General features: G+C 41.1%; 1 protein-coding gene and 1 long non-coding RNA gene across 3 annotated transcripts in view; both read right to left on the bottom strand.

The window, feature by feature from the left end:
- Positions 1 to 880: 880 nt before the first annotated feature.
- Positions 881 to 16,555, bottom strand: part of PRKAR2B (protein kinase cAMP-dependent type II regulatory subunit beta) — a 90,296-nt gene continuing 74,621 nt past the window's right edge. The window contains exons 6-11 of one of the 2 annotated variants that reach the window (XM_045864884.3): positions 14,056 to 14,209; positions 9,299 to 9,400; positions 7,503 to 7,577; positions 5,153 to 5,218; positions 4,889 to 5,027; positions 881 to 2,889 (exon numbers count right to left, since the gene is read on the bottom strand). In XM_045864884.3, coding sequence (XP_045720840.1) covers positions 2,756 to 2,889; positions 4,889 to 5,027; positions 5,153 to 5,218; positions 7,503 to 7,577; positions 9,299 to 9,400; positions 14,056 to 14,209 — 670 coding nt within the window. In that variant the 3' untranslated portion in view covers positions 881 to 2,755. The remainder of the gene's footprint in view (positions 2,890 to 4,888; positions 5,028 to 5,152; positions 5,219 to 7,502; positions 7,578 to 9,298; positions 9,401 to 14,055; positions 14,210 to 16,555) is intronic. The other variant, XM_064575409.1, reaches the window with a different exon arrangement.
- On the bottom strand, positions 9,657 to 14,046 carry LOC135362128 (uncharacterized). The gene is made up of 2 exons (XR_010406600.1): positions 12,568 to 14,046; positions 9,657 to 10,746 (listed from the first exon to the last, which is right to left on the bottom strand). It is a non-coding gene; the product is annotated as an uncharacterized LOC135362128 (long non-coding RNA).

Genomic DNA, 16,555 nt, shown 5'->3' with positions numbered 1-16,555 from the left:
ACTGACCTCTACCTCTGAAACCAATAATAGGTTAATTGAATTTAAATAATTTTTAAAAAAGAATACCATAGGTCATGTAGTCCTTGTTATAAATTGCTTGAGAAAATTAGGAAAACTAGATCAGTATCTTCAAGATGCTTTAGAAAGGGAACGGACTTGGCACTTAATGGGACATATTTCAATCAAATCCAGAGTCCCTTGCTTCATGTCCCATGCCTCCCATGCAAGAAATCCCTTGCAGCATTTCTACACATTTTAAATGGTCTGCTAGTTTCTAACAGTAAGCCAAGCATGCTCACCCAACTTGTGTTGCAGATAGTGTTTGTTACGATATAGGCAGCAAGCCCTAGTTCATAGTGACATGCAGAACACACACACGCAAACACCACTATATAAAACAAGAAGCCCTTGTGTTAATAGAAGGTTCTTCCAGAATAATCCATAGCTACACGGAGTGTATCCTTGAATGACACTTCAGTGGAGGATCTTCCAAGAGTAAAGAATCTTGGTTTGTGATTGAATGATGACATCCAAACCCACAGGTCAAATGTGAGGTGTTTTAATTAGGTGCTTCCACATGTAAATTCCCTAGTTAGTCACACTTCTTTGGTGAACCTACACGGCCAAGTTAGTCTGCAGCATACCGCAATTGTTTAGATCACATATGACTAATAGTTAAAATCTGTAAATCCCTATTGCCATAAAGTACTATACTCTCTTGTTGCATTAGGCCCAGGAGGGAGGGGCGGGGGCAGCAGCTTTCACATGTACCCCCCGTCTGTCCTGCTTCTCACATAGTACAATATGCACCGTCCAAATCCCAAGACAGAAACAAGTGAAACAAAACAAAACCAAAAACAAACAAAAAAACCCCCAAAACTTCATTAAAAACATTTTATTATAAAAGTGTGCTTTATTATAAGGTAAATTTAAATATAACCAACAATACTGAAAATAATGTAACTGGCATTTACAGCCTTGGTCAGAGTTCTTTATTAAACAGGCATTTGTTTGCTACTCCATGAATAGTTAATAATCAGCTTATGCAACAAGGTATCTTGAAAAAGTGGATAAAGAATACAGAATGATGAGCCAGGAATCTGAGGGTTCTTTGTGGTTTTTTTCTTTTTTAACAGACCTGGTTTTTAAAATGAAATCTGAAATAGAAAACAAGTCATCTTCATGTCATAAGCTCTCTTCCTACAAGAAAGTTTGCAAAATTGTTAAACAGTGTTCTAAAATGTGGTTAAGTTATACTTTACATAATTTTTATATGTACATTATTTGATGAACACATTTTTAACCATATTTTCATTATATATGTAAGACCATAAACATTCTCTAATAACATCACACTCTAAGAGCCACAGAATATTTTTACCCAGGTTTGTATTTCTTTAAAACCTGTTTCCCAAAATGCAACAGCTCATTTAAAAGTGAACAACTGGTTAGAACTAACCTCTCCAGACACTGGGGTCATGTGGGCCTAGAAATCATGTTAAGAATAATACTGCTTTTGGTTGAATGTAATTCATCTTATGTGGCAGAATAATAAGCATATTATCAATGAAAATCTATTCAGTTAAGTTCATCCTGCACTTTTGAGTCTACATTAACACAAATGGCAAGGACTAATGGTACATTTGGATGGAGCAGAAATTCCTTTTATCTTTATATATGGTTTTGCTCATAAAAATTTATTTCTACCACCTTAAAGGAAACCCATGGGAGCAGATGTCTGCAAAGGATCATATTATGTACACCTAGTGAAGAACAGAGAAATATCCTGTGGGCATGTTGATAAGGACCCCAACATATTTTTGGTATAGGAGAGGTCTTTTTTTTCCCTTTTCTTTCTTTCTGTTCTTTCTTTCTCTTTCTTTATTTTTTTTGCATATGTAAGATCTCCGACTTCTAGAAGACAAATTTAAATAGTATTTAAAAAAACTACTTGTGACACTACATGTCGAACTCAAACTTTTAAAGAGTACAGAGAACTACAAAATGGAAAAAGGAAGCAGATATATGCTTTATGAGGAAACTGTCAATGATCTCTCATTTAAAAAAGACTCTTCCCTATTATCATAATGACTACATTGCCTGTCCTTAAAACCACTGGAGTACGGAGGTTACTGACATTATGCCAAAGAAGTCAGAATGTACTTTATTGCAAAAATAGAAAAGGTTTGAAAATTGCATATGATGTGTTCTACCATTTCACCGTAGTCCAAGGCCAGCACATAACTTATCAAGCCAGAAAAACTTGAGAAAACAAAAATGATTAAAACTGTACTTACTATATATAGTGAGTTGTAAAAAGAATGTGATGCAAGGCTGTCCAGCATGAGTCACTGCCAGGGTCCCTTTTCATGGGCACACTCACTAACACAGCAATCCGGGGAAGTCCAAATGAACACATATCACCCTTGGGTGATCCTTTAATTATCTTCTTACACACAGATACTTTCAGTATATTACAATCATCTGAATAAACCTTTCACTCAAATCATAATTTTGTGGAGTACAAAGTCATTTCATCAGTATGTCAGTATTTTTTTGACCTACTCTTTAGAAAGTGATGGTAAAGCCTATTGAGTATTAAATCACTACTCTGTTTACGGATACATTGTAAATGTAAAAAAAGGAAAAAAACCTGAAATCACAGAAAATGCTTGGCATCTACACAAACACATTCTCAGTGGACTAACCACTACTGTGTAATTTTGTCACTATGGGTCTTGTCCATACTTTTGCTTCATGCAGTGGGTTCAACAATATCCATGTTAGTTCCAAACAGAGCAACTAATTGTTCTTCATAGGTGGCAATGTTCCTTTTCATAATTTCCATGCAAGGTCCCAAAAGCCTTTCAAATGCCTGCACATCCATAGCTAAGAAAAGGGGAGAATAAAAGAAAAACAAATTTAACATTCTTTGCAAATCTGAAAAATTCCAAAGTCACTTACAATGCCCATTCTACAGGTGTCAATAATGCAATGGTATTTTTAGATATTTATCAAATGCAAGAAAAGGGCATAAGGATAAAAATGATCCATCTCAGAAAGTAAACAGCCAGTGTTCCCTTGATAATCTTGATTGTGCAATGCTAGGTCAGGTGGGAGGCTCCTGGTCTACGGTAAGAAAAAAATGAAGGGCTGTTACGGCAAGGCCTTGGAATTTTAAAAAATAAATTAGTTTTGATGTCACCATCTCAATAATATGAACTCCTTAAAGGTGGCAAGGGATTTTTTCCTCTACTGTTTTCCCTTCTCAGGGTTTACAATGCTGTGCTGTAAAGACCCAGTGTTACCTTTTGTAATGTTTACTGGTTTATCCTATTGTCTAGTCAATTCAACGTGGCGACCAAAACGCTTTTGTCCACTTCTAACTATATGCTGTCTGTCACTTTCCCTGCCTGTCTCCTGCATTTTTAAGAACTCAATTTGTAATATACACGTGGAAAATATCACACACTCTACCACAGAAATCCAAATTAAAAAAAAATTTTTTTTTTTTTTTGCCTCTCAAATTTGCAAAGGTGCAAAAGACAATGTTCGCAAGAATTGAGGAAGTGGACGTTCTTGTATTGCTGGTAGCATGTAAATTAGTACAGAACAAGAGAGCTGGCAGTATACCTCGAACGCCATAAAAAGAAAGCGTACTCCTGAGAACACTGCTAAGGAAAAATCCTATATGTGGGAAAAGAGTATGTGCACACAGACCCAAAAACTCTCCCCCACCCCCAAAATATGGAGCCCAAACCCCCAAAATATTTGCCAGTGGGAAATGACTGAATAACTTATAATGCATATGTTTACCTCATACAACACTACAATTTGATCAAATGAGAAATAAAATGAGCAAGTGCCTATGAAGCTACAGTGAATGAAAAAAAAAGCAGTTGACAAAACTTTAAAACAGAAAACCCATGCAAATAGAGAAAGATGAGAAGGAATTCGAACAGGATCACAGGGGGGTGGTGGTCATGGTGGTGGTCGTGGTATGGGCAACTCTGAGTTTTTCCTACCCTTTCTGTATTTCTCAGATTTTCTTTAATGTGAATAAATTTGTTATAGAAAAAAATTAACGCGGTTTCACTCACTTCACCTTTACTCTTCCTCCTTCCTGTCTGTACTCAGGAAAATTACCTGTCAGTTTCTACCTACCTTCTCTTTCATCCACGTGTAACACTTGATTAATATCACACGTACTGAAAGCCTTTTAAAAAGTGACTTCTCTAAGAAGTGAATTCTGAAGATGCCTGCAGGTCTGAGAACACAGAGTGGCTAATTACTGCAGAATCAATTTTCTTACAGGGTCCTCTACATGGACTCCTCCTGGGTTCCACTTCTCACTATTCAAGCGGGTTCTTTCTCCTAGGTCAGGTCTCAGATGCACATAGAGGTGTTCCAGCTGCAGGTGGCATTTGTGATGCCGCATCATTAACAGCTGGACAACAAAGAAAACCATCCTGCGTTGGACAAACCCAACCCTCCTTTCCGTAGGACTAGGAGGAGGAAGCGTTCACACAGACCTTTGGGCTTTGCCCACAGACCCTGATGAACACTATAAAAATACCGTTCTGGCTGGCTTTTCTTTGGGGAACACAAACTTTACTTGAGAGATGAGACCTAAAACTCCATACTCGGAATTCTTTACTAAAACAAGACGTTCTCTCACGCCCATATGGAAGAACAAAATAGGTATGGGGGAAAAAACGGGCTCCCACAAACGGATTCTATAATGCCATGAATCTTGACCTTGTTCTCCTTTGTGGGGACCATAAAACTTGGGGACCCAGTGCAATCATCAGTACAGCCCCATGAACACATGGAATGCAGGCATCCCAACTGCAAACAGGAGAGACATGTCCACCACTGTGACTCCTACCTAAACATTTGACGGTCCCGATGGCGTGCGCGGAAGCTGCCCGAGGTTTGTTAGTGACCAGAGCCAGCTCTCCAAAGTACTGTCCCCGAGAACACCGAGCGATTTCCACGGCGCCATTCTCTTCCACTTCTGATTTACCCTGACAAGGTAAGGAAGAGTGTGAGCCTTGACTCAGCTCAAGAAGACTCTGTTAACCTGAGGGTGAGCATCAGAAAGCCTGTTGCTCTATGGCTAACATGAATTTTTAGACTTGCCAACACTCACCTTCCTTTTCATAGTGATTTTCACTTCACCCGATTCTACGATGAAAAAAGAATCCGCCAAATCTCCCTGTAAGAAGGAAACAAAAACAGTGGGGGGAAATGCAGATTTCTTTGACAGCAATCCTTTTTGCCTCTCGTGGCCCTGAGATCAACCCAGCTCCGTTGTACAGATGATCTGCCCGAAAAGCCAGGGCCCAGAGGAACAAACTATCTCACCGTCTACACTGAGAGACCGTGATCAACAATTCTTGAATAAGGAGCTCATTTGTAAAATTATCTGAAATAATAAACTCTCTCCCGTGGCACTTCTTGCTAAACTAGCCAAGGAGATACGGCAAATACAGAGGTGAGAATTTGGCCCCAGCTCCAGCCTGGATGACAATGTCCACAGTCAGAGATGGCAGGGCTGTGTCCCAGCACCTCCTGCTCCACCAGCCAATCCCGTGCTCCCCGAGAAGTGCTCAGATGCACACCCTGTGTCATCCTCTGATAACCATCGGCATGGTGGCCCGAAGAGGAGAAACTCTCAAGGAGGAGAAAACCACCAGACTTATCAGGAGGCAGTTCATGGGGGCCCTGACCCTGACATCTGTACTGATGCTCCACTCCACCTCGGGGCCTCAAAAAGGCTCCTGAAAGTGTTGCCATTTCTAACTACATCCCTGATTTCCCTTCTTGGGTGAACTCTGCCTTGATTTCCAATGACGCCTCCTGAATTAAATGGTGCAGTACGCATGACAGCAAATACTGACTTTTCTGAGCCTCTCAAAGTGATTCTAGAGAAACTTGGGAATTTCAAAACTCTTTAGTACATACAATCCAAGAAACACAGTATCAGAATACATCACACCAAAATGTGGAGTCTAGATTTATGTAACACAGATATTTATAAATGCTTAAAAGACGATACCTAAAAATACTTTCAATAAGCCCTAAGATTAATACATATACATAATCTCCTTTCTCTTATTTTGTATCTAAAAGCTTCCTGTCAAATTTTCAAGTGTTTAAAATCATAATACATCTGTTGACTGCTGTGCAATTGTTTTTTCAGATTTTACTTTTAAATAATCTCTACGCCACTGTGGGGCTCGAACTCATAACCCCGAGATCAAGCGTCACTTCTACCCACCAAGTGAGCCAGGCGCCTGATAATTCTGTTTTCAAAGCGTGCTCTAAGTGCATGTAGAAGTGACAACACTCGGTCTGTCGGTTGGGCCATGTCGGATGGTAGGTGTGATGGTGTGTCCTGCAGCAACACCAGCAGGTACCGGGAGGAAGTGGGGCAAGGGCGTGGGACCACTGCATGACCACTGCGACTTACCAGGCATCTGCAATTATTTCAGAATAAAAGGCTAGAAAGAATCATGTTGAAAGTGCTCTGTGGCTGGTTATTTTTCAACTTCCACAGTAGAACCTCAGCCTTGTTCTCTAATTCGACTCCACTTCCTTCCAACCCCTGACTATAATCTGTGTGCACATGTGTGTACAGGAGAGAGAGACTTGTGATTTACTTGTGTGTTTGCCTTCTAACACAATTATTCTTGCCTCAGGCTCACAGACCTTGCATCTTATTCCACATGTATCAAAAGATAATACTTTTAGATTAAAATTATAATACAGCATAAATGTTGTGATATAAAAATCAGAGAACCTTAAAATCTGTTTAAATCATTCGCCCAGGGCTTAGAACTGTAACTGAGAAATATGGGCCCTATCATCCGTCTGCTTTATCTGTGAACGCTGACTGTCTTCATAAATCCTACTTCTTGGCAGCTCTGTCATAACCAAGGTGTGTATTCCTACCCATTGCAACTGGGATCTCAGAGAAGTATTAGGGGTGAAAACAGCACGTTGGCCCCCATTTCGTGCCTGGAAGCTGATACAGTACACGGTACAGTGTGTTCCCTTCCTGATTAATTTTATCAGGGAGCAGCCCCAGGAGGCTTCCTCCTGAACTGATCATGCAAAACTCTGCAGAACTCCCGGCGCAACTTCTGGGTCCACGTTATCTCAAGGAATGCGCTCGCCTGTTTTTTCTGATTGTCAATGACATCTTATTGTAGATACATTTAAATTTCATGTCATGTACAAGTAGAAAATTATCCAGAAATCCATCTGATGATTTAATACATATTCATCAGGAGTTAATTATATAAATAAAAATATTGAAATAGCTTAATGGCTGTAAATCAAACCACTTTTAAGAGGTCATTTGGTGGAAGTAATATTCATTTAATCCACCACTACATGCTAATTACAGACACAAATGAAAAATTTATCAAGATCGGCCTCGTGGAAGAAACTTTTGGAATATAACCCTAAGCTGAATTACCTAAAAAGCACTATACCTGAGCAATGATTTGTTCTCCATCGTTGTATACTTTGGTGCCTATCACATCTACCACTTTCAGGCGTTCAGAAACCTTCAGTGAAAAAAAGATATGATTAAACAGACTAAATTAAACAGACTAAACTTCTATTTCAGAAGTTAAAAATTGGTAGCCCAGAGGCCAAATAAGTAGAGCATGCGGGTTTGTGTGTGTATTAATTAAGTGCCAGCATTTTAAAATAGATTTCCCTCAGGAGAACCTGAATTCTCAGCTTCTCTTGAACAATCAGGAGCCTCAGCAACCCCCAGCCCACATGATGGCACATAGCAACAACGGGCTGGGGTTTGGCGACTGCTCTGGCGCCAAGTCTAGGTGACACCCCACCCTGGCTTCCTCTGCTCCCTTACATTACACCTGCCTAACTCTGAAGGCATATGTATTTCCAACCCCTGATCTTTCATGTTAAAAGAGATGCCGCGAGACACGATCAGCTGTCTCATATGCATTCTGTAACGTGGCCAAAACCTCCACCAGGCGTGTACCGACAACCCAACAGAGAAATTTCAGGAGATGAATCAGTACTAATCCTGAGGCTTGTGGCCCAGATGCAGGGAGGTGGGGAAGGCAGGGGTGGAGGAGAGCTGGGACGCGCTAGGTTTGAGATGTCAATTAGCCCCATGAGCGCAAATGTCAACCATGCGGTTGGATAAATGCGTCTGCTATTCGACAGAGGGACCTGGCCTGGCGATGGCCGTTTTAGGAGGCATCAGTGTATAAGCAGTGTTTAAAGCCAGGGCATTTGACAAGTTCACCAAGTGAGAAAGCATAGCCTGAAAACAGAAGAGACCCCGGAATGCCAGTCTGAAGAGGAAAGGAGAAGAGGGGTAAACAGCAAGGTTGACTGGGAAGGAAAAGACACACCGTGTTTCGACAAGCTCTCCCTGTAAAGGTGTAACTAGTTACTGCCCACATTTCTATCATTACTTCAGTCTACTTTTACATCTTTTAAGTTTTTACTTAAATCCCAGTCAGTTAACATACAGTATTATATTAGTTTTCAGGCAGACGATACAGGGATTCGTTACCTCCATACAACACCCGGTGCTCATCACACCAAGTCCCCCTGCCCTCCTTAATCCTCATCCCCTATTTCCCCATCCCCCCAACCCCTCCCCGCTGGTGACGATCAGTGTGTTCTCTAGAGTTGAGTCTGTTTCTTGGTTCGTCTCTCTTTACTTTCCCTCTACTCATCTGTTTTGTTTCTTCAATTACACATGAGTGAAATCATAGGGTACTTGTCATTCTTTGACTGACTTATTTCTCCCTTAGCATTATACTCTCCGGCTCCGTCTATGTCGTAAACGGCAAGATTTCATTCTTTCTTATAGTTGAGTAATATTCCTCTGTGTGTGTGTACACACACCTCTTCTTCATCCATTCATCAGTTGACGGACATGTGGGCTGTTCCCATAATTTGGTTGTGGTAGATAATGCTGCTATATAAACATTGGGATGTGTGTATCCCTTTGAATTAGTACTTTTGTATTCTTTGGGTAAATACCTATGAAGTCTGCTTTTAGATAAAGACCACATATAAATCTGTTCTAGACACTCACAGGAGTCCATTACTTGTAAAACAAAGCAAAACAGAACATCTGCAGCTACAGGTAGTGAAAGAAATACCATGTTATACAAACACCATCACGTAATCTTTACAAATAAAAATATTCAAAGAAACTTTCCTACAGAACTAAATGTTCCAAACAGAACAATTTTTAAAGCAAAGTAAAACAAAAGCATAAACATATACTTACTTCCAACGATTTAAGGAATGGCAGTGACTCAATAAAGCTTTCATACATTTTTCTCTTTTTGGCATTATTTTTCACAATTATTCTCCTGAAGGTTACCCTGTCCTAAAGGCAGAATAGCAGATACAAAGACAGTTAAGAGATTTTATTAGGAAAAAAAGTTTGAAGAGATAGTTTCATTTTAGTCCCAATAAGAAACAAACAGTAACTGAAGATTTTGAAATAAAAGGTTAATATTTATACTTTTTTCAGATTTTTTAAAAATTTCTTCAGGCATAAAATATAGACCCACATAAAATATTACTTTCATTTTTTTTTAAAAAAGGAAACGATTTCCTTTTATTCAGAACTGGCCAACACATAATTGGGATAAACCCACAAGGTGGCGCTATTGCACCATTAAAAAAAGAGCACTAGCCCTGTCTGTTTTCCTCGTTTTATTGACATTTAACTGATCTATAACATTGTGTAAAAGTTTAAGGTATACAACGTGTTGCTTTGATACATATATATTGCGAAATGATTACCACAAAAGGGTTAGTTAATACTGGTATCACCTCACATAATTACCCTTTCTTTTTTGTAATGAGAACATTTGAGACTCCCTTTGCAACTTTCAAGTGTACAATACAACGTTTACGATAATTACCATGCTGTTCATTCAATCCCCAGAACTCATTCACCTTGTAAGTGGAAGTTTCCACCCTCTGACCACCATCTCCCCATCTCTCCCCCCCTCAGCCCCTGGAAGCCAGCACTGCACTCCGTGTCTCTGAGTTCGGGCTAACACAGTTCTTTTACTGTGGATGACAGCCCCAGGATATCCAAAATCAAGTCAGTGGAACATGACCAGCATTTTTTTAAACGGAGTTATAATGGACCTATAACATTATATTAGTTTCAGGTATACAATATAATGATCTGGCATTCATATATATATTGAGAAATGATCACCACAGTAAGTCTGGTTCACACTCATCACCATACATAGTTACAAATTCTTTTTTTCTAGTGAGAACTTTTAAGATCTACACTCTTAGCAACTTTCAAATATAGCATGAACTACAGTGGCCGGGGTGGACAGGACATCACAGGTCTTATTTATTTTATAACTGGAAGTTGGTACCTTTTGACCCTCTTCACCCATGACCAGCATTTTTGTAAAAAATAAAGAATGGAAAATCTCAGCATGCACACCTTTTAGTAAAGTGTTGTTTAGTTATTTATTTCAGTTATACACAAGGACACATACATAAATAAATATAGTAATATACTGGTAAATATACTGGTTGTGAGGGGCGCCTGGGTGGCTCAGTTGGTTAAGCAACTGCCTTCAGCTCAGGTCATGATCCTGGAGTCCCTGGATCGAGTCCCGCATCGGGCTCCCTGCTCGGCGTGGAGTCTGCTTCTCCCTCTGACCCTCCCCACTCTCATGTGCTCTCTCTCATTCTCTGTCAAATAAATAAATAAAATCTTAAAAAAAAAAAATACTGGTTGTGATATTTCCGAATGGAAATCTAAATGTGGGTTGCAGGAAAAAAAATGCATGAAAAACACTGTTGAATTTTTTAATCATAAAGCAATTATGATAAGCTCTTGAAAAAATTATGTATGCTAGGTTGTCACATCCACATTATGTCAGAGTTTTTCTTTTTTAAAAAATGTGCATAGAGGAACTACAACTTTGTTGAATATCAAGAGTCAAATGCCAGTGTTTATCATTCTCAGGGTTCTCCAACATTCCTCTGTTTATACTACTTAACCTCAAAGATACAGAACTCAATTAGGAAACTAGGGAAAATTTTAAAGATAACAAACAGCTCAAAAAATGGTTTTCCTACAAACTTTATTTTGAAAAAATCCCTGTAAGACATTATTTATAATGGTGCTTAGTTAAGATCTCCCAGAATTATGTTGGTTTGTCATATACTGATCAACAATTACACCACTTTAATATCCAATAAAACTGTGTTATGTTCATTAATTATTAAATTACTGTCCGACGCAGTGAGGCTGAATTTAGCTGAACTGGTGGGATGGAGGAAAATGCCAGCATGGATGTAAGTCTCTAGGAAAGCAAACATCCCGTTCCCCAATTTAGTTTATTACAATTTGACAAGGGTTGTAATTTGGAGTTGTAATCCTAATAACTTTTTTAAAAGAGAAAAATGTGCAAGATAATTAGTAAAATTATTGAAATAATTTCCAAGCTTGGGTCTGCATCAGAATCAGCTATAGTATTAAAAAAACGGTTCTCAGACCCCAGACTTCAATGACTCGAACAATGTCTGCGTGTAGGGCTCACTAACCTATAGGTCATAAAAGCTCTCCAAGTGATTCTGATATATAATCAGGTTTGGGAACCAGCTTCAACACCATTTTATGGACAGAGTTTATTGCAAGACAGAGAAGACGAGAAATAGTTTAGTGATTAAAAATTAACCACAATGAGGTATTTGTCTTGGGAAAAATTGTGTTAGTGGCCCACCTCTTCACACCCACTGTGACATATAATTAAAATCCACAAAGTCCCATTTCAAATGTTTTCATCCTTGTCATTTCAATAATTGCCTTTCTGAATCATCGGCAGGTTCACGCTCATCAGTTAACCCTTAAGGCTGACAGTGACCGAGTACTATTTACAAAGTTAGACTAGTCTAACAAAGGACTTTTCTCTTGGGATCTGCTTATCTTTCTACCTGCATTTATATGACAGAGCTCCAATGTGCTGGCCTTAAAAGAAAAACATCTTTTCTACTTGACTTTCCCTGGAAAGGGGATAGTTCAGTAAGTGGCTCTTAAAAAACATATTTGAAGGATTAAGTGATAGGTTAATTCTAATTTTTAAAAAGTTCCTGCACTTAGGCACATACCCCAAGGTGATCATCACAAACTGCCCACCTGAATAACATGCATAGATAAGTAAAAATCTCTGAAAATGCTCAATCCTTGATGGCTTAAGTACCACGCACACTGGGAAATGCTGGGCCTTGGTACCCAGTTTAAGGTTTCTGCCAGGGCTGCAAATTATGAGTACTCAGAGGGGCCAACCTGCTACACATGTGACCTTGTTCCAAGGATGTGTGGGAGGCAGCTTCCAGACTGCGCACCCCTCTGACCCTGGCTGGCAACCTCATCCGAATGACGGAACTTTTCAGCGAATGCCTTCCTTAATGGAACAGGTCACGGCGGACTCTAGATGGAGCCAACCACTCCGATAACTGACAAACAGGTCCTATGGACCTAGCCCGGTCTGGTTTGGGGTTTCTTACTTTGCTGGCTTTGGGTATTCGAATCTTCAACAGTCCTTAAAACACGCCAGACCACGACGGGTTTCTTCTCGTGTGAAACAATTCCAAATTTTCTTGTACAACTTAAAATGTGACTCATCACATTTTTACCACGGCAACAGTAACCGCCTGATTCTAATAAGAAGAAATGTATGGTATGTATGGTTTCTCTGAGCAAGAGATTTTTATCAGCTGAACCGACTTCAGAGTTAAATGGCTGAGTCGACAGGGAGTAACGGGTTACTTGTGTAAAGCTACATACGGTCCTTGGGACCCAGACTGCAAATAGTCGTCCTATTCTCTCAACCTCTTCTCCTTCCACAAAAGGATTTTTGAGAGAACTAATCTAATAAATACATGTTGCAACTAGAGAGTGGGCCGTTTTCAACAATTTAAAAAGAAAATACAAGCATTGCAAACGTCCTAAACTCAGCACTGCTTAAAGTGTGCTCTGGGCAGAACAGCAATGGGGTCTCCTGGGAGCTTATGAGAAATGCAAATCATAAGCCTCATTCCAGATCCAGTGAATCAGGATCTGCGTTTTAACTATATTCCCAGGTGATCCATAAGCACATCGGAGACCGCCTTCTAGAATCAGCTACTCGGCATCCTGATACCACGTATGAAAAGAATCTCCCTTCCCACCTCATCCAAATGTCTTCAAACCAACTTTTAAGTCTTGTAGAAATATCACCATTAACAATTTTAAAAGCCCAGGTCCCACCCCAGCAGGGTCTGATTAAATTGGTCTGTGGTGGAGCTTCAGCAAGAGGAATTTTTTTTAACATTTCCACCCCCTCCCCCACCTTCAAGTAATTCTGATGTGCATCCAGGTGAGAAAGAGAGGCATCAAGTATTTTAATGCTACCCAGCTGCTTTTCGAGGCAAAGCTGTTATCACTTTAAAGCACACCAAGAGAACCTGTTCATGGAGGCTTCTCAAACTCTAGCATGCATCCGAGTCACGTGGTGGGTTTGCTCAAGCACAGATCGCTGCGCCCCATCTCCAGAGCTTCTGATTCGGTGGGCCCAAATCAGTAAGGGGGTGGGGCCAGAATCTGCATTTCCTGCAAAGTGCCCAGGTGATACAGGTGCTCCTGGTCAGGGGACCACACCTGGGGAAGCACAGATCATGTCATACCCCAGAAAGCTACCTAAGAAAACCGCGCTGGAGGCCTTGTTCAATTGTCTGGGTGGCTGGTTTTTAAGGGTGGGTAAAAGAGGAGTATTTCAGATCTGAGTGTCTTTCCCAGGACCAGGAGGTTAAGCTCCTGACTTCCCTGGGAAAGAACATGAAGATTTAACCCAGCACCCAGAAGTGCAGCATCCAGTAGCTGCTTAATAAATACCCCAATGACCGAGGAGGATCGCAAAGAAATCCACCTACTAGAACCAAAAGACTCCACCTGCCTGGCTTCCGTCATAACAGTTTTCCTAAGTAACACTCGGGTGAAATAGATCTCTCACTCACCAAACCCCACAGAGCACCAGGAGAGGTAGCAGTGATGGTAGCTGCTCGGGGCGTATTGTACATTAAGGCCAGTTCACCGAAACTCCCGCGGTTATCGTAATTCCCCACACACCTTCCGACACCATCGCATTTCACATAGATATCGAATGTTCCTCTGTTGGACAGATGGAAAGGAAGAGGTAAAAGTAACCCAAGTCAAATCTCATGACAAGAGTACATCATTTCAGAGAAGAGCTGTGTGCGACGAAATCTCCTTTCCAGCTTCCCGTTCTCCTCTGATGACAGGTGATAAAAGGACATCGATATGTGCCAGAGAAAACATCCGTGCCAGACAAGCAGGAAGAGGACATCAGCTAGACTGCGGTAAGGACCAGACATGTGCCTGCCGGGGGGAAATGAGACCGAACGATCAAAGTTTATAATAATAAAGCAAGTGATAAAATGAGACTCCAACCAAACAGAATATGCACGGACATCCTTCTGAAGAAGCTGACTGCAATCATCTCTGAATGTAAGAACAGTGAAGGATGTTTTAGGAGTTTTTGTGTCTAAAGAGAACACGTATTACTCTTGAAATCAGAAGAAAATAACTTTTTTTTAAAAGAACAGAGCTCTAACAACTTGGTCAGCCCTACTATACAGCACTTACAAGGCTCTTGTATCATCTAAGGAAGGGCCGGCAGAGCAAGGCCCCCGGACTGGCTGCCTGCTTTCATGAATAAAGTTTTACCACACAAACACACGGGTTCGCCTGCGCCTTCTTGATGGCTCATGTGTACGAACCACAGCAGCAGAGCTGAGCAGCTGAGACCACATGGCCTCACAGCCTAAAGAGTTTGCTCTTCACATCATCCGGGGCTTTACTGCAGACCAACCCCCAACCTAGAGCAAAATGTAGAAATTCAGACTGAATATCTGGTCCTGGTCTTTTTGAAGGTCTTTTTATTTTGTGCTTATCTTTTATTTGGGTTCATGTTCTAAGCAAGCAGCCCACCGTCTGCCTGGCGCTGTCCTACGCATTTCACAGACCCCGTATCTACAGAACTACATTCTTCCTGTGGACGACAGTCTCCCCATACACTGTGTTTTATCAGAGAACATGGCTTCAGGTCTTGCTGAAACACCTGGGAGCACAGACAGCAGAAATTCTTTGGCTTTATTCTCTTGGCTAAACCCCTAACAAAGACAAAAAAGGGAGAGCTTTTAAGATTAGGAAAAGGAGGGCGCCTGGGTGGCTCAGTTGGTTAAGCGACTGCCTTCGGCTCAGGTCATGATCCTGGAGTCCCGGGATCGAGCCCCGCATCGGGCTCCCTGCTCGGCGGGGAGTCTGCTTCTCCCTCTGACCCTCCTCCCTCTCATGCTCTCTGTCTCTCATTCTCTCTCTCTCTCAAAAAAAAAAAAAAAAAAATCTAAGATTAGGAAAAGGATTATGAATGGTAAAGATAAAACAAAAGCAAAAAACACAAGATACGTTAACGAATAAGAGAATAACTGGCTTGACGTTCATGGATAGAAGGATTTTTCAAGGATACCTTCTAGAATGGGTTTCATGACTGTTTTTCAAGTTCAGACTAATTCTTCTATTAACACTATTTACACTTTAGCACCAAAACCATTTTATACATTTTCTACTTGGAACAGAATAAAGTACGACAAATGTGCTGATGAGAAGTAAAATAAGCCTCCAGTCCAGCTGCCAGCACGTGGTCTGAAGCCTGTACCCCTTCTCATACACATTTCTTCCCGATAATGTGAAGCGTGGGGCAGAGTGGAGCCACGGAAAGACCACGAACAGTGGCCAGGAGACCCGGATGCCAGGCTGGCTGACCTTCGCTGACTCCTGTCACTTCCGTGTGCCTGGGAGTTTTCATCTGTCAAGGGGGTGATTAGGATCTAAGCGAACCGGGAAACGTAATGGAGTTTTTAACCATATTTCAGTTTGCCATATACCCTACAGTTAAATACAGTGTAACAGCTGAGTGCATTTCTGAGGTGTTTCCCTGATGAAAGCTGTTAAGGATATGAAAATCAAGACTTTAATTTATACGTGGAATAAGTGGGTCTGTTCTAAAATCAGAGAGCTCAGCCCAGCCCTCAGCGACAGCTCTACAGGTCAGCACAGCATTAAGACGAGGAAACGGGGGAGTCAGTGAGAGTCCTCCACGCGGAGAGCATGCATGACTGCTGATACGGGACAGATGCCAACCACAGAGCCACATCAAGAAATGAGGCTGTGCAGACAGATGGGGTGTGATTTTCCACAAGGCTCTGAGCTGAGCACAACTCTACCCAGAGAAGCAAATGCAACCCAATGAATCTGGCCAGGCTAGGAGATGACCTGTGTGGCCCCCCAAACGGGAGGGGCACTTCAGCATCACTTTACCAAAGTGAGGAAATATAGCCTCCATTCAGACTGCTCCCCCAGTACAGTCAGGGCTCTTACCTAAGTATTGCTTCAAGCACGCTCTTCTTTCGATGGACTCTGAGAAACAAACTGAGG

The sequence above is a fragment of the Mirounga angustirostris genome, unplaced genomic scaffold (genome assembly GCF_029215605.1).
Source record: "Mirounga angustirostris isolate CCGP_5_RB_7025 unplaced genomic scaffold, mMirAng1.0.hap1 SCAF_12, whole genome shotgun sequence".
Lineage (NCBI taxonomy): Eukaryota > Metazoa > Chordata > Mammalia > Carnivora > Phocidae > Mirounga > Mirounga angustirostris.
This window is presented reverse-complemented; position numbering and strand designations above follow the sequence as displayed.